Genomic DNA, 19,132 nt, shown 5'->3' with positions numbered 1-19,132 from the left:
ATATAAAATAGTAGTAGTATTTTGTATTACACGTGGGATCAATAAGAAAGCTCAACAATACAAATAATTCAATGCCGAGAGGACTTAATGATTTACTTTTATAGATCATGTACTTACATATTCAGGTTTTAATTTCTTGTCTCCTCCTCTTACAGCTACTTTTTCAAGCTTATCTATGCTCTGCATGATCAGCTCCTCATCCTTAAGTCTAAGTTCTTCATGTATGATTTCAATGTCACGAACAGGATCTACACTTCCTTCAACATGAGTGATATCATCATCTTCAAACGCTCCTAAAACAAAAGAACACTTAAATTACCTATTAAGCTAAAAACACAAGAAATACATATTTAGAACATACTATAATGAGTTAAAAATTTTGAAACTGAAAAGTCACATGGACGTCCTGTCCATGTACAAATATCCTGTACAATGTTTTGTATCATACTGGTTTAGTACATTAATTCACATATCAGCTCCAGAATCCAAAGCTGCCTCTCTGTATATACAAAGCACAGCACTTTGTCATTCAGGACAGGACTTGAAGCATTTAAGAGTTTCTCCTACAAAGGAATAGGCTAGAGCAGTTTCCTGAAAATAGCTGCTGTGTTTAATAATACCTAACCTAGAAGTAGCAAACACAGCAGCTAAACATTAACATGGCAGAACATCTTAATACACACAGCAATGATTGCAAGAATCATGGAAAGAAAACCTTGCAAAGCACCTTGGCAGACCTCACTGGCTGCCCAATTTTACGCATTAAAAAATGAAGAAGTTCTAGACAAAGAATTCTGAAGTTCTGAACGACTCTTAGTGTTTCCAAGGGAAACAGGGCTTAGAAAAAAAGGCCTGAAATCATCTGGCAGACCTCGTCCCTGTTTCAATCTACTTTATCACTGTGGTTCTGACGGTGATTAGATAATGAACCACTCAGACACACAATTTACACAGCAGCTAATTTCATCGGCCTGATTTGAGGGTATGGTTTTTAGGGGGCCATCAGAGAAGCAGATGAAGGTGCATTTGTCATATATGAGTGACAACCATTCACAGTATCTGAACAAAATGGTGCTGGCCCTTATTAGAAACACATGCTATTATCACATATTTAAAGTGCAGTTGAAGCCATAATTTCAAATTGCCAACTGGAAACATAAGGTTAAAACAACCAGATATTACTGACGCATGTGTGCTGACTTCATGCCCTTCTGATGACAATCTGGCAACATAATTCAACTAGGATTGAAATTATCAGATAAGCAGTATCACTTAAAAAAAAAATCCTGCTCCCCCCCCCAAAAATCATTACGTGTTTTAAAAACAAAAATATTAACAGTTGAAAAGAGTTTATTACTTCTTCCTGGAACAATTTTCAGAGTATTTGCACGCCTAAGTTGTAACATTAAAGATACAAGTGAGAAATCAACCATGAAAAGAACGTTATTTGAACATTAACAAAATTTAAATCAACTGATTTCTTACACAGGAAAAAAAAATTTAAGACATTTCTTGTACTGAAAAATATAGGAAACAGGGTAAACAACAAACAATTCTTTAACTGATATACAGAAAGGTTGTCATCAAGCACAACTTAAACTTCATCTTCTCTTTTAACTTACTGAAAACCAAGGTTTTAGCAACAAAGCCCTTATATCAATGCACATGGAATACAAGTTTAAAATATTGCTTATAGTCAAACATCGAAATAATTTTTACATAAACTTATGAATAGTCTTTTAAGTAGTGGTTACCAGAAGTTCCCTCCTCTTTCATCAACTGTTTCTCTCCAAAACTGATCAATGAACTCCCTGGGTACAAACAAAATTACCTCAGCAATAGAGCCAAACCTGATGCTGGCCATGATGGGAGAACAGGCTGCTCTGTTAATGGGAAACAGTCCACACTAATCTATATCAAGGCCAGGCAATCACAGAAGAGATACCACAGCTCTTGTCTTCTACAAATCCTTATTTGCACACCTGACCAAATGAGATATAGGCTGTTCACATGAGCAAATACTAGAAAACGGTTTCACAGCTCTGTTCTAATTTACAAGGAAAATACTGAATAAAAAGGTTAGAAGTAGGAAGATGATACCACACAGATTGACAAAAAGTCTACTTGCCTCAGCCTTCTCAACAGGTAAGTAGCATTCATTCAGCTAAAACTTTAACTTTCTTCCTTGCATCAAGAGAAAAAGTCTCCATTACCATGTAAATCATATCTTCTCACATCCTCCTGCATCTGGTGTCCATGGCTTTAAAAAGCAACAAAAATCCCCACACTGTTAAGTCAGGGGAAAAGCTGCATGACTATGAAGATCTTGCATTTAGAACACAAAAATAAAAAGTAAATTAAACAGCTTGTTTTGGTCTTAAGGAAGAATGAAGCTTTTCTGAAAAGGCAAGTGTAAGGTGAAGTAGTAACAACAAAAAACAGCTTATATATTAGTTATACTTTTCTGTTTTCTTCAACAGCTTCATTTCTTCACATCTTCCCATTTCTTTTCACGAAAAAAATATTTTTTATTCTTCCAAACCCAATTAATTCAGTGTATTTCCACACCTATAAAACTGACCCTGTAATGTCACCTTCGCCCTCAGCCCACTAAAAGCTTTAACCCATGGACTCTTCAATGTTCTGCCAAAGTTTTCTTCAAGTCTCCTTTTTCCTGTGTAAGCAGCCATCCTGCAGTTCATTCAGGCAACCTGATGACAAGAGAGCTGTGTCTGGCACAGGCAGGTGGTTGCTTGCTTGGGTAAGAAGCCTCTTACTGAGCTGATGATTCCCCACTAGAGGCAACAATTCAGCCTTCTCTCCTCCTCACTGGGCTGCTTGACTCTTCTCATGGAATGAGCCAACACTAGCTGTGTATTCCATTAAAGCCATGGATTTTGAGTTTAAATTTCTAATTCTACATTGAGGAATTCCCGTTTAGACAGACACAGTCCATAAGCAAGTGGTAGCTTTAATATTTTTTTTTTATACACAAAAGACCAAACTGGCAGTAATGTCCACATCTTGGTACAAATTCTTCAAGGCAACAGGCACTGAGCCTTTTTTGTCAATCTCTCATTCAGAGCTTCTCAATGTCAGCCTCAGTCATCAACCTAAACCAGATCATGCTCTGACCAACAGCCTAGCTAGAGACATGACAGGGGGATAACTCAAGAAGAAGAGAAGGAAAAGGCAGAGTGACACCATTATGATGAAAGAGCCTCAGTTTTAACTTTGTCTCAATATCCATGTGGGATGTATCTTGAACAATCTATTATGCCAGCCTCCAGCCTGCTTTGTAGTGATGGTTTGGTACAAATCACACTGAGCACTGTAGGGAATTCAATTCCAGTCTGCAGAGCTGTATGTAGACACAGCAAGCCAGAGCTGGTGGTAACCTTAGGAATTAGGCTTTGGGCAAGAGATGAGATCTCTTGCAAGAAGTACAACTGCAAGAAACTAGCAGTTAAACTACTAGAAAAATCTTTTACCCAGTACCTGATTTTAAAAATTACCTATATAAAAATGCAAAGTAGTAGGAAAAAATTGAGTTGTAAAACTGAGTTTATAAATGAGACCTACAATAAAATGTGCATATTATTTACAACTTTCAATGATAAAAATAAGAACTATAATTGTAATCTACAAATCTTACCTGAAATAGATTGTTTACAGCATATTGCCATTACTTTGTGTTTCTGCCTTTGTGTGGAATCCCTCTGTCAAGCAAAGCCTTTACCTCTCTTTTTTTAGGAAAGATAATATGATAGGCCCACCTTTCCTGCAGCATACATAGCAGCAAAACAGAAAATCCAAAGGCTTTATTTTAAAGTACAACAAACGGGGTACTAAGAATCCCATCACTGTCCAATTAAAGATAAAGATTATGCAATAGTTGTACAATGAACACTATGCACAAGGTGGACACAGGCTGAGTAGCACTAGACTAGTAGCTGATATTGTGCACTATGTAGAAAAGTAACCTGATGAAACTAAAAACAACTGAATGGGAAGAAGCAGGGAAAATGAGAGGTGGGTCTTGAGACACAAGATGACAGCAAACAAATGAGAATCTAGTTTTTCTGAAGGAACAGGTAACACTGTCTTGGGTATCAGGCAAAAAAAACCAGTACTAGTTAGTTCATGGACATTGAAGATGAAAAAATGAAAAACTGACAAATCCTCAGATTGTCTTGTCTGATACTGCTCTCTCATTACAACAGAATCTATGAGCAAAATAATGGGGAGAAGGAAAAACAGACATCTGGTAGTCTCATTTTGATCTCAAGCTGATTATAGCTTGAGAGAGCTTGGTAGAAAAATGAGGGAGCAAAGGTTCCTCAAAATTATACTAACAGGGCATCCGGGTGAGGAAGCAAAGGACTAGAATGGGAGAGTTGTAAAACAGCAGAGACTGCAAACATGGCTACATCTCAGAGGTAAAGGCCCTATTGACAATGAGGTGAGTTTAAATTTGGTGAACCTCAAACAAACCATGTCTGCCTTCTTATTGACATAATGAGGCCTCAATTTCTGTAAACAGGAGGGACTTTTACAAGGTTAGCAACTTGTTCACACAATATCCTCTGTAGTACACTGATACCTGCCAGGCTACTGGCAGCTGAGCTCTGCAGTCTAACATCCGAAGTTTTCATTAAGAAATCAATTTTTTCAAAGTTTTCCTAAAAAATTCATCTTTAAAAAAAGCTGTTGGGATATTCTGGAATTGCAACAAACAACAAATTGACCTAACGACTTCATTTATTTTAAAATAATACTAATTGAAAAGTATATTTACAATTAACATCTCCAAAACTAGCCACACCACTGTGTTCTCAAGACAGTATGACCTATGGACAATGTCCTTCTGCAATGAATATAATGAAAATGCATTGTACCTCCCATGTCTTCACCAAAGCATTTGCTTTTAAAATCATAAGGCTTCAGCATTTCTTAAACATTACCCCAAACCACACCACCTTCCTTTCGACTGCTTCCTTGAATTATACTGTCTGGGCTCCAAAACTGCCATCTTTCTACTACAGGAACCTATGGCATACTACTGTAAGAGGAGAAAGGAACTAATCTGCCCCATGGGGAAAAACATACATACATAAAACAGACTTACTCAAGAAGCTCCCCAAGGAAGCATATGTTTATCAACAGCTAAGCTAATCACACAGCAGTAACAGGAAGGTCAACTGGGAAACTCTAATCAGTAATTTCATTATTTTAAAAAGTCATTGTAACTTCTCCGGTGTCTCTCTCACGTATCCTAGCAGACGTAAACCATAATTTTATCAGAAGTTTGTCAAAAGCAATTTGAACAGAATCCATGTTTTTTTAAGTACCCTATATATATAAGCTTTTTCTCAAATAATCTCCCATAACATCCTGATGGATTTGCACTCTACCTTTAAAATGCCCTGTCACTTCCTTTAGTGTACAAGAATAAAGATTACAGAGTTAGAAATATCAGGCTCACTGCTGTGGAAAATTCCCATAACACTTGAGCAGTACCCAGGTACTGCTATTGAAACAAGGTAAGTATTTAGACAGGACAATGGCAAAGCATAATACAAGAGCAAGATTCATTTTTGCTAGCTAACAGCCCCAAAATAATGATATAAGCTGAAATGACTAGAAGTAAGGAGCTTGGAAATTATCACTGCCACAAAGAACAAATGAACAGAGAAGATATGCAACTTGACTCTAGTTTTTTCCTGTGGAAGTGCAGGAAAGAAGCCAATTTGTAAGGTCTTGATGGCAGCCAGGACACACAGCCTAGATTTGCTCGATTTGCTCTTGACAAAAGCAAAACTAAGAGCACATAAATATGTATACAGGACAGCCGTAACGAATGACACTTTTAAACGGTATCATCTAATGGCATGCACATTTCTTCCCATTTCTTTCAAAAATCAGCTTCAAAATTCCTTTTACAAAATTTACCTCTCAGCCTCCAGAAATTTTTGCATTGCTTATGTTATACCTGTCAAGATCTGATGACTGTATGTTATGTATTCATCTGAACAGAACCACTACACTTAGTTACAGGCTATCATCAACCAATTCATTCTCTTGCTAAAATCAAGTCATCCAATTACTCCTTGACTAATCAAGGCTGTTTTGGCTTTTTCTTTTTTCAAAAGGTACTCAACAGCATAAACAGTTCACTTACAAGAAATGGAAAGGGGCTAATCAGCAGAATTATTGTTTTGCTGCCACAATTTGCAGTATTTAAATGTAGTTGCTGATTGGACTGAAAGTTTTATGATATAGCATATAAAACTAGTTTCGACATAAAAACGAAGAAGCTGCCTATAGCCTAAACCTTATTGTTTCTAGCTGCTCCAAGCTGCCACTGAGATGCTAAAATCCAAATCAAAATACTACTTCTAAACTTATCTTATTCTGCTCCTAATTGCAATTATGGAAATTAATTATTATCTTCAAGATTAATTTATCTTTTATATACAAGTCGTTTCATTTCTCTAATTATCCTTACCCTTAAAGTAAAATGTAACCAAATATTTGGCTAATGCTAAGCTTCACATAATGGCCTTCTGGCATCTTGCATTCATTTACAAAAGGTAAGCAGTGTATTGGTATATGTTATGCTGTAATTAAGGGGGATATTTACAGTTTGATCAGAATCTGAACTGTGTCACAAGCTGAAACTCCCATTGGTATTTAGGGTAATGACCAGCATTTTTTGTCAATAAACTGTAAGAGAATGTTTAATAACCCCACCACAAACCAGACCTAAAGAATAATTGGTACTTGCACTTCCTCTCCCACATATGTTCAATGACTGCTATCAACAAGAGCTGCTCGGCACAGACGAGTATGTCACACCACGATACACACACCTTGTTATGAGCCCTGAAATAAATGAGCAATAATGTCTCTCTGACCACTTACTGGTGGGAATGGGGGAGAGAACAAAAACTAAAATACAGTAACTTCAGTGAGGAGCTAGAAGTAGGGTATTTCTCTGAGCTACAAAAAACAAGACTAGAAGTGTCAAAAAAATTTAAATTATAAATAATATCTATACTTAGACTGGCTTGACATGTTATCATCAGCATTCCAAAGATTTAAACAGTAAAAGATACTGCTATTTCTGACTGAGGTACAGGTACATTTAACATTATAGAATGTACTAAACTTTGAAGATAGTACATTTTACTATGCATATTTATGATTAGAAGAACAAAATAATACCATCAGAACCAACATTTTACAGCTTCTTAAACAAAACACGTGTTAACAAAGAACCAAAAATAAAGTAGGTTTAGCATGTTTTCCTTTGCAAGCTAATTTCAAGTGAAATTAATCACCTGTAACACAAACCTAATATTCTTTAAGCAGAGTAATTTTCAGTTGAAGAAGATGCACCTGCCTACATCTTCAACATAAGCAAAATCAAGTACAAAATACATTAAATAAAACACTGTAGTAAACCTTGACTTCTGAAGAAAGAATTTTTTCAGACATCTTTTGTGGCTTTGTTTTGTGCTACAGCCCCTTAAGTTTTGTCTTCATAAAGCCCTAACTAGTTGTAATCACTTGCAGTCTAATTGTGGACATTTATCTGCTTTTCTTATGCATAGAACATAGCTATTAAAGCTGAATGGTGATGGTGTGAAGTATAGGTTAAATTGGGTGAAATTAAAGCAAATTACTCTGGGATGTGGAACTCTGAAAATAGAAACCGCCAATGATTTGCAACCCTCTTGATGATCAGCTTCACAGAACCCTAAATGACAAGAAAACTTACATATTTTAAAGTTAACTAGATTTTTTTAAAATAATATGTATAAATTTATTTTAAATGCAAGCAGTCACTCTGACAATAATTATTTTGTTTTACCTGCATCATAAAAATATAAGAAAAGATTTTAATTTCCATTTAAAACACTTGTTTTTTATTCTCAAGTTTAGCTGATTTTTAGCAACAAAAAAACCAGTTCAGAATATTAGGTGCAGCACTAATGACTTTGAACACAACATTACGGTTTATGTGTACCATATGGCTATACAGGCACAGGATGGTTAAAGCAGCTGCTTTGGGCTGTCTTGACTGGTGCAGTATTAGGACTTAATTCATTACTTACCTATATAAAAGATAAGCAGCTACATTTACCCTGCTGAGCCCTAATACCACACTAGTCAGGAGAGAGCAAACCCTCCCCAAAAGTCTGAAATAGCAGCTGAATAGCAGCCCTTTCAATATCAAACCTATTGGGATTATTTCACAAAAAAGGGCACGTCTATTTCTGCACCAGCAGACACACAATGAGAGCATGGAGAAGCAATACAGGATTCTAAATGACTGTAGTATCAACTTCTTAAGCATACAAAGAATTTACATTTGCATAAAAGTACTCGTCAAGCGAGTACTGCACAAGGTCAGAGATAAAAATTATAATCTCCCCGGGAAACACTGAGGCAAAGCAACTCATTTCAGGACGTGAGAGGTGGCAGAAGAAACCACAATCCAAGTCCTGATGGAAGCAGTTTTACCACAGAAAACTTGTTACCAAGACAGTCACTCCAATGAGCTTATCTGTAAAATCCTGCTCCAGAGCTCCCACTCTTGAGGGTGTCTGACAAATACTGATGAGTTATTTCAGATGTAAGATGTGTTTACTTGCCACTACTCTTTCATCCTGGCACCACTGGGCTGTAGTCATCACTCCACAGGCAAAACCTACCTGCTGAGATTTGCTATCAAGTTGGTCACACTGGGTAAAGGACATTATTTGACAGCTGAAGTAATAAATCTTTGAGCCCTTTGTCCCCCCATTTGTCAAGGGCTTGCTCTGACTGCCCTTGATTATGCATTTTAAATTCTATCACTGCACTACCCAACAAATAGTTGGGACACAACTGGGACACACTCTTTAAATTCCTTTCTTGCAACACACATTACCTGGGTAATTCACACAGGTTCACTATCAGAACACACCTTGGGAAGGGCAGCACTCAATGGAAAAATTTTTGAGATGGCTGGCATGCCACATCAATTTTTTAGAATTCCCTAAGAAAAACTGGTCTCTTTGTTCAGATTTTTATAAACCACAACTGTGTTAAGTGGAAGAAGGGCCAAATTAGGAACTTAGCCTGGTCAAAAGCCTAAATACCTGAAGAATGCATATGCTTCCTTCAGAGACAGTGCTCTTGTCATCCTGAGCTCAGTCCCACTCTGTTTTGTGTTACTTTCTGGTCTAATGACCTAAAACCTTCCTTTGTGAGTTTAAGTCATGAAAAGAGAAGCAAACAGGAACAAGGAGGATTCTCCACAGAACTCTCCTCCCTGGTGAGTGTTCTGCAGCAGCACTGCCTGCATAAAGCACATGGCGTGCAGGAAGGTCTGGCCACAAACACCAGTAGATAACTTCTAACATGCCTCTGTGTACCATATATCCAGACAATTTCCCTACTCAAAAGTAGACTGAAATTCATACATTTGCAATCTGATGGAATCTACACTGCACAAAAACATGGTTCCTAAGCAGAAACCATTTGGAAATTAGAAATATGCCTACACGTATAACTGTGCATTCACACTGCTTCCAGAAACACCTTATCTCCATGCTGCATTTTATCCCTTTTTTTCTGGAGGTCAGTCATCCTGGTCTTCTCTTTAGGAATAGTCAGTGTCAGCTCTATGATGCCAGTCTTCTCTGGAATCTCTGAGGGCCACCATAACAAAATATAATTGCTAGCAATAACTAGGTTTTTAAGACAATGTATCTACAGAGATCACGACTAGCAACTAGCAGCCATTAGCAGAAACCCACAGGGCAGTTCTACCTGGCCTTGAATGACCAGATATATAGGAAACATCTCAATTATTCATGGATCATTTTTCTGGGTCACAGATTGAATATGTCAAAAATGCAGTAGTATAAAAAATCCCACTCGAGCCTCGAAGTTTTTATTGGGTCTGGAATAGCATTACTTAGCGGTTCCCATGACTGAACTCCTAATGAAACATTCTGAATTCCTAATACTACAACAAAGTCCAAACCACTAAACTCTGCTGAGCCCACTCTGACTCCCGTGCAGAGATAGCTCAGCTCCCTGCTCCACATTCTTCAACAGCCTGGAAGGTTATTGGTCTTTGCAAAATAATGAACAGAGAATGAGCAGTTCAGTTCAGCACAGAATGCAAAACGACAACCCTCCTGAAACCCACAACAGAGAGTATAAAATTCCTTCAAAACAGCAACTTCTCTAGAAAAGCATTTAAAGCAGTAACAACAACTCAGTAAGAAATTTTCAGTTACAAGAAATTAGTTATCCAATAAGATTCCAAATATTCCTAAAGTTAAAATGACATTTTTGTTATGATAAAACAACAGCCCTCCAACACTGTCAAAACTCCTTGCAGTGCCTTACAAGAATGCTATAAAAATGGACTGTTTACAGGAAGAATAAGAGTATTTAGAAGAAGAGTACTTACAAGGAGTTGTAAACTCAGTCCATCACATGTTAACAAAGAACCTTGTTCTCCATTATCTCAATGTTTCTCTTTTGAGGATCTATTTCGTTGCACAATGGAGGTGTGGAGGAATAAATATACTTAAGGGAAGACCTTTGTTATACATCAGAAGACCGATATATAACAAAAATGAGAGCTGATAAAGACATCGATCAGCAAATATTGTTTTATCAGTGCCATGAGGTAAACATATGCCCTGAGTTTGTAATAAAGTGCAGTGTTGCTAAGTGAATAAAATAGCTTTAAAAACAAAGCAAAATGCCTCCCAGTAAATTTATCTTACAAAAATGTGCCTCACCATAAAGCCTTCCCTCTGACATTCTGACCCACATTCATAGCATAAAACAAATTTAATGCAAAAGAATCAATACTATTAATATAGATTTATCCTTTGCAAGTAAATTCCAATTTTAGAAGAGTGCTGCCTATGGGCTTCTAGTAATAAAAATTAGTAGCAATAATTTTAAAAATATATCATTAGCTTCAGCTGCATCATTAGGTAAAGAGATTATTTTTCAAATGTTCACTTTTCTACAAATTAAGAGATGTCACAGTTCTTAGGACCTCATATAACAGTAAAGGTTTGCAATTACAAGAAATATCAAATTATCTTTTTAGAACAGAATCTGAAATACTGAAAACACAAGGTAATATATAATTTGCATCTTATCTGAGATGCTAAACTTGATAAAGAGGGTTTGCAGCTTTTCCTGTTCCATGTTCAAATCTTCATGTAACAGCTGACCACATAAAACTTGACACTAATATTTTATTTTGGATATTAAGTCTCTTCCTTTATAATGATCAAAAAAATCCCAACAAAAAAATTGATAAATGGCTTGCTACAGATTGGCTGGTCCATCACACAGGAGTAAAGAACTAATTTTGTACATTATTCCAGTAAAGTAATTCCTAGCCCTCAGACATTCACTTTTTTCCTAGTAATATTTTACTTAAATAGCAACTATATTGTGGAATATATCAATCGTGTTCTGTAACTATCTGGCACCATCTAGTAGCCACTGGCATCTTCTTTACTAGAAACCATTGAGAGATTGTGTTAAGAGACAGTGAAAGGGTGATACTGAGTATGCAAGGAATAGAACTCAGACTTCTTGAACATCATATGGTCAAGAAAATGTTTTATGTTGCATCAGGTAGACAGATATAGTCACTAACTACTTATGTACTATGCAATGACTTCTGACCTCCCTGAAAAAGTACATTAAATAGTTGTGTGTATGTTGGAGTTTTCAAGTAAACTAAGAACCTGCTGGCAAATTTTAGTACCAATTGACAAAATGCATTGTTTTATGCATGTAGGCAAACACTGGCTGGTTATTCCCTTTACCTATCCTCAAAACACACAAATAAATTGGAAACTAAGAAAGAAAACACACTTTGATAAACCTCGATATACAGGGTGTTTTTTCCACGACTGTCAGAGCAGAGTGCCTTGTAGGCCCGAATATTGGGGAGGGGGGATGGAAGAGGAGTAATATGAATACATCCAGGCTACCTCATCATGTTCCTGAGGTGTGACTGGGTACAAACCTTTTTTTCCAACAGTATAACTCCTTTAGCCTGCAAGCAAATACAAACACGCAGCCCTGCTGTTCTGCTCCTAGCAAAATAAATATATAAATATGATACTTTTGCAACATCTAACCACAGCTTTTTAAGCTGAAACAGTTGTTCTTCTTTTACTTTAGATGTCAAATCCATCACAGAAAAGAATTTTGTTTTTAAAAGACCTCCTCAATGAAGCAGTTTGTCTCCCTGCCATTTAGCTCACTGTATTTTTACAAGCACCAGGCTGAGCAAACTATGATTGAGAGAAGCCATCTTATGCACATTGCTGTTGTCCCACATCATTCAGAACAAACCTTTTTAGATCGTTAACTACCACAGGAGTGCTGATTACACAGGCACCAGCAATTTCCTAACCAATGACCACCTGAACAATGATGTGTTCAGCTTCTCAGACCCTGAAGCCTTTCAGAGGTGAATCATTTCACAGTTTGGAACTAGATCTCCATAGCAACTTCCCTTTGAGGGTTTTAGAATCACCATCCCGTAATTCTATGATCATCAAGCTCAACCATTCCCAATGGTTCTTTTCACAGCAGATGGAAAAGGAAGCCTTGAAATTTTACAGTCTATTTCAAGCAATTCATCTGGCAGCCTATTAGAATTCAAAATATTTCGACCTTCAATCACAAAGCATGTTATCTGAAGCTGTGGTGATCTCAAGTCAAGACAAGCAGACGTTTTAGTCTAATCATCCATGATGAGAAGAGACTGACAAAAACTCTTAATTCAACCACCATCAAAATGCTTATTTTAACTGCATGAAAGTCTTTCAACAGGCAATGAAAACACACCATGTACCATTTTATCACAACCTTCCATTCAAGGGAAATACGAATTCTGAATATTGGCATGGATCTTTGCACTCCCTGACTGCTTTTGAACAAATATCTCCTCCTTGAAAGTCAGTATAAACCCAAATCTACCACATTATTTTTTTCAACAGCTGTCAAGAAAAATGATAGAAGCAAACTGCAATTAAACTTTTCATGATTGAGTACAATAATGCTGCAAATGAGTTACTTATTGATAGATCCAGTTCGTTTATAGGCATCTTCTAAGAAATACAAATCATTTACAACTCAAAAAATAAATGCCCATTAAATTATGAAAACACGGCATTGGCTAAAATCTTGAAGCAAAGCTCAATTTCATGATAATCATAATCAGAGGGATGTTTAAGGTTGGGGATTTTTTTTCTTTTTTCTGTTCCCAATTCCCAGCTCAATTCCCTCTGTTTAGAGTTAAAGAAACGTTTCTTTTCTCCTAAATGTTTCAATCAACCACTGAAATAATCCCATTGGGGCATAAGAGCTTTAAATTTGAAAATATTTTCACCTAAAAGCCCACGCTGATTCATTCATATTTATCAACTTTAAATACAAGCTAAATTCAAATGTTTTAAAATCTCACCAATACACTGCTATGCACTACTATGTTATTAATATCGTTATCTGGTGACTAAAGAATCCAGAAGACTTCAAACTTTCCATGTGTCAAAATACCACTAAGATTTTTACAGAATGAGCAGTAAGTTTACTTTTTTAAGTAAAAGTAAGTTTACTTTTTAAAAAAAAATTTAAAGAATCATCATTTAGTGACTTGGCAGTGAGATGCTGATACTTAACAACTGTTGTAAAATGCATCAAACTTAAAAGGAACAAGAGAAGGCCCCCACCTGCACCCAAGCCCCAGTATCCACTAAGAATAGTGAAATAAGGGAAATTAACATGTATGTTATATTTTATAACATTCACAGAGGAAGGAACACTTAATTGTTTTACTTTCTTTGAATGAAAAATTGCATATTCAGCATCCCTAAGTAGTTACTTGACTGAGTGGCCACAATTGAGACCCTCTCTACAACACTTAAAATGCCACATTTTATTAGCCTAGAGAAAAGAACAACCCCCTCCCCCTCTGCTGACCTTAGTCTCCTACGTATTGACACTGCAGAGCCATACTCTTCCACTACTTCAAAGAAAGACTTGAAAAATTTGAAACTTACTAAAATAACCCATAAAACTACAAGATCTTGAGTATATGATTTATTGAGTGGTAGCTTACTGAGAGTAAATATATTGGTGAAGTAATTTTGAAAAATTACTGTAAAAGAAATTATGATTAAAATATTTGGGGGAATAAATTGGCACAATTCAGGATTTATCTTCATATATTTTTCACTGTTTGCAAAGTAGCCCGTGATCAGAGCTGCACAGCTCTTAGATTGTACTACTTGAAGATCTGAGGGAAAGTATGTCACCATAACCATAAAATTTAACTAAGGATGAAGCTAAAATTTAAGATAAAGCAAATAAAAATGTTATGCATCAACTAAAAATGTAAACTCTTTACTTCTATGCACCATCGACTGAAATAAGCACAGACTTTATTCCAGCAATCTGAGAAAGAAACACCATGGGAAAAAACCTTGAGTATGCTAAGTACGATCTCCTGCAAAGACCAGAGATTACAGCAATTACATATGAACAATATTAAAATTCTTAGTGGTTTCCAATGCTAGATCAGTTACTACTGCAAAGATCTTTTTAAAGAGACAAAGCAGTTATACTTACCATTTTTGCTCAAGAAAATTTTCAACTTTTTTAGTTTTAATATGGACTATCAAATATCTTATCAGATGTTTTATGTCATCATAATGCTTAACTTACTTCTTCTTGTCTTTTTATCAAACGTAACATAACCACCATGCACAATCTTTCATTTAGCATTTGGTCCAGTTGAAATTGAAAATAAAACTGCCCATGACCACCAAGTTAATGAAACATCTTGCTAATTAAAAAAGCACACAAGTGTCACTGCAATAAAACCCACATGTGCAGACAGAACTACGTACATGCAATTTTGCAACGTAGCTACTGCTAAAGGTAATTTGAACAGGAGCATTCTTAAAAAAATCTTTTGTAAGAGTAAATTAGAAATATCTTGCATTTACAATTAGACTGTCAGCAAACGATGCCTATTAGTTACTAATACATGCAAATCATGTTAAGAGTAACATCTTTACAATCGATTCTACGATTATGAACGTTTTGATGTATTTTCATGGTATTTTACCAGATATTTCTCATAAATATTAATTTTAAAATCTAGGAGGCAATTCTTAAAGTTGTCTTTATATGTCTCTAAGAATGAGAGCTGCACTTTCAGCTTTTCCTCTTCCCAATATTCCCACCACCATATCTGAAAAATCTCATCTTAAGCACAGTAGTTATATATTAGCTCACTGTTTAACAATCTAGAATAACCTTAAGTTTATTTCATAACATATAATCAAGCAACATACAGTAATTAAAGCACACTGAAAACAGCAGTTACTAGCTAATTAACATTACAGAAACACTTTTCTTAATGCTAGAAAAAGACAAAGATTATATAAAATACCATAGCACGAGGAAGAGTTTGTTATGAATCTTTTTGTTTAAAACACTGAAAACTTCAACTTAGGAATCTGAAGTTAAACTATGTTTAATTCATGAATTAAAAATGTCATTGCAGGTTATGCATGATTAGGTAAGCCATTTAGGGACTACCCTTGCATCACATGGTTCATGTAAGGCAAAGACTATTCACATAAACCACTGTGTCCCTCAGGACAGCTCACCACCCAAACATGCCCAACCTCTACATTATCCTTATTCATGCAGAGTTGAAGAAATAATACAGTCTCACTATTTTCAAGGCCATAGGAAGTATTTTGGCATCACCACAGGACCTGGACGGCAGCTAGGGATAAGCAGCAAAGGCTAACTCAGGCTGTGACAGTGACAGGCACCGTGGGCTCGAGGATGGCTGCCAGACAGCCTCTGTGTTCTTCTGAACACACTGGTTTGTAAAGCCAGTACAGCAGCAGACTTCGTTAGATAGTTATTTTTTGCTTTGCTATTAAGTTACCACTTTAAAACAGTGTCAGTATTTTACCTCTATATGCTATTTTTAAACCCACCTTCTACTTTTTACATCATATTTTATATCTGTCTGTATTAAAAGTAACACCTAAAAATGCTTACGAGGTAAAACTGAGTGCACACTCAGCTCTAGCAAGCACTTTCTGTGGAGACCAACACTTCGATATGAAAATATACTCTGATATTTTTTCCCCATTATTTGTATCACACCTTTATTTACCAGCTTCCATATATTCTTCTTTTCTGATATATTGTTATCACTTAACAGAATTGTTCAGTGTCAGGAATTATTTTGTGTCACCTGCCATGTTTTCTAAGCTTTCCAAACACAAGGATTACATGCAATAGTTGGTTAGGAGTAAACAAGACCGGGCCTTCCATAAAGCCCAGCACACAACCACAGCTGATTTTGTGCTCACACACAGGCACAAGGCAATGCATAGGAAAAATGCAGCCAACACCAAGCTGATGGCAGACTGCCTTTCTCAGAAGTATTAGTTTCCTAGTCACTATAAGCTGGCAATTCTATGCAGGGTTTCTTTAAATTTTGAAACCCAAGAGATGTGCTTATATAAAGGTACAGTCAAATTCTCAAAATTCTCTACACATCAGTGTCAGTACAAACATTAGTATCAGACAGCAAAGAAAGCCTATATCAAACAAGTTGCCTCAAATTGCCTTTTAGCATGAGGAAATGTATCTTAAAACATTTCCTCTATGATTAAAAAAAAGGATTTTAAATTCAAACATTCCAGAAAGAAAAATAAATACTAATGTTATTATCCTTGACTCCTGCCTTTTTAAACATCACTGCTGTGACACAAACTGTAAAGCTCATGGGCAGTGAGACACCTTCAGAAAGCACTGAAATATACAATGCTGACTGCTAATTCCAGAACAAAACATCATTTGTTCAAGGTTGGGTTTAACCCTAGTCTTATTTTCCTGGTAAAATAAACCTAAAAATAATTCTTAGACAGAATGAAGATTCTGTCCATCTCAACACACTCAAAGAAACTCTTCAAAAGAAAAGTTTCATACTGGCCATCTGGCTTCCAGCAATTTTTGAAGTCTCTGAAGCAAATCCTTGTCCATCAGATGCCCTTAAATCTTAAAAAATCTTCCATCCAATTATTATGGGATGGTTCCTTGCAATTCTTCCCCAAAAGCTACTATGTAGCATTTGTCTTGGACCACATCTATCCTGAAGAGGCTATCATTATAAAAAAAGACAGAATTATTTTAGGGTTCCTAAAACTAGTAGACTCTCAGAAGATGCTGAGCCACAATACTTAAACTTCTTCACAATACATGAAAGGTGACAAAACTCCCCAAATTTTGAAGGATATGTGAAAGGCATATGCAATAGTCCAAGATGTGCATCGATGGCTCTAACACTAATGCTATGGATGCCCCTCAGAGCAGCAAGCACCACCATCCCTTCATGCAGTTTCACTCAGCTCACAGCCTGCTCACCCTTTGTCCACAAGACAGAGCTGACAGGAGCAAGCCAGAGGCCAGAACTGGTCTAGTAGACTTCACACCCCTGCTAGCTCGAGGAGGAGAATCTGACAGAAAAGAAGATTCCTTAAGAGTTACGTCTTATTTTGAAATAACTTTATGATTCCAACGAGTTTGTTATAAAAATACAATTCACTGTTTAATTTTTCTCTTTTTTTAACAACCTTGATACAGAATACTGTATGTACTTTTTATGTAATGTAATGTTCTAACCTAAATTAGATCAGGGATTAAAATAAAAACCTAACTATATCACATAACAGAATGAAAGCGTTACTATTTCCTTTTGATATGGCAGGAAAACCTTATTTCAGATCTTTTAAAAATATCATGCTTAAACTTCAAAAAGTTTAGAAGAAACAAACACACAACAAATCAACAAGAGACTTTCCTGGTACAAAAAAAAAAAATTTGAAGAAAGCATAGGTGTTGTAATGCTATGAAAACAAGATGCCTTGTTTTGTTTTTCAGCTAGCCAACGTTAACTGAATGCTTATTTTTCAAACAAGTTGTGTCTATAAAAATTTTCTAAATTTTATGAGATGCTACTGCAGAAGAAGGAAACTTCCAAAAAGCTATAAGTTTCTATTCTGAAAATTATTTAATAGTACATAGACATACAAAATATTTTTCTTTCAATAAATTGGTAGGCAGCTAAGAAAAAACATGTTAAGTGAACAGAAGATGGATTACCCTTGACTAGACTTTCCCTTTTGCTGAAAAATCAGAACTCTGATCACAAGCAAATTTCTCTGTGGTTTGCTGATTACTAACATTAGAAATGTTCTCCGAATCATTTAAATCATCTGTTTCTTTACAATGTGCTTTCAGTTACTTGTTTTCAATTTTCACTACAACACTGCTGATAATATTACAATATCCCTTCCTCCAGGAGAGGCAGTTAGACCCTGCCTGCATTCCACAGGAACACAGCCTTGCTCTTGGACACAGCTCCATCTGCCCTGCTCCCCCACACTGCCAGCCCGAAGCCCAGCTTACCCATCAACTCACTTCAACAAGACATGAAAACTGGTGGCATATGATACTGATTTATGAATTCAAACTGCATCAAAAATTCAAACTGCATTTAAATACAAGTAGTATTCTCCCTTACCAAAGATTTCCAAAAGGTTCTTTCTTCTCAAAAATGCTGAATATTTCAACCTAGTTACATGGAAGTATTTCTATGCGGTGCTTGTATAATATAGAATTAATGCATTTCCAGATAATTACACGTGCTCTGAAACAAAAAACGTCATTTGTTCTCCAAGGCAAAGTTTAAAACAGAAAAAAAAAGTAACTTCACAATGATTTTATGGGTGAGATTTGAAATTGCTTTGTACTAACTTATCAAATTTCAGCAAATTTAACTTTTCAACTTAAACCAATTTTCCGAGAGCAGCAGTGGTCCCAGAGATATCTTTCCAGTCAAAAAGCTTTTAGTTCTCTGAGACTGTGAACAAATTATTGTTTCTCATACTTTCGCCACTCAAATACAGTAAATTAACAACATTCTAGTAAATAGCACCACTGATGTACAAAATCCTGTTAACCAACATCACCCTGCTGTTACACAGCA

General features: G+C 36.1%; 1 protein-coding gene across 3 annotated transcripts in view; it reads right to left on the bottom strand.

The window, feature by feature from the left end:
• Positions 1-19,132, bottom strand: part of OLA1 (Obg like ATPase 1) — a 128,939-nt gene that overhangs the window by 50,303 nt on the left and 59,504 nt on the right. For all 3 annotated transcript variants that reach the window (XM_088168024.1, XM_088168025.1, XM_014880162.2), the window contains exon 5: positions 118-293. In XM_088168024.1, the coding sequence (XP_088024150.1) occupies positions 118-293 (176 nt within the window). The remainder of the gene's footprint in view (positions 1-117; positions 294-19,132) is intronic.

This window comes from Sturnus vulgaris, chromosome 7, assembly GCF_052056855.1.
Source record: "Sturnus vulgaris isolate bStuVul1 chromosome 7, bStuVul1.hap1, whole genome shotgun sequence".
Taxonomy (NCBI): domain Eukaryota; kingdom Metazoa; phylum Chordata; class Aves; order Passeriformes; family Sturnidae; genus Sturnus; species Sturnus vulgaris.
Note: the sequence above shows the minus strand (reverse complement) of the source record. Positions and strands in the feature narration are given on the sequence as shown.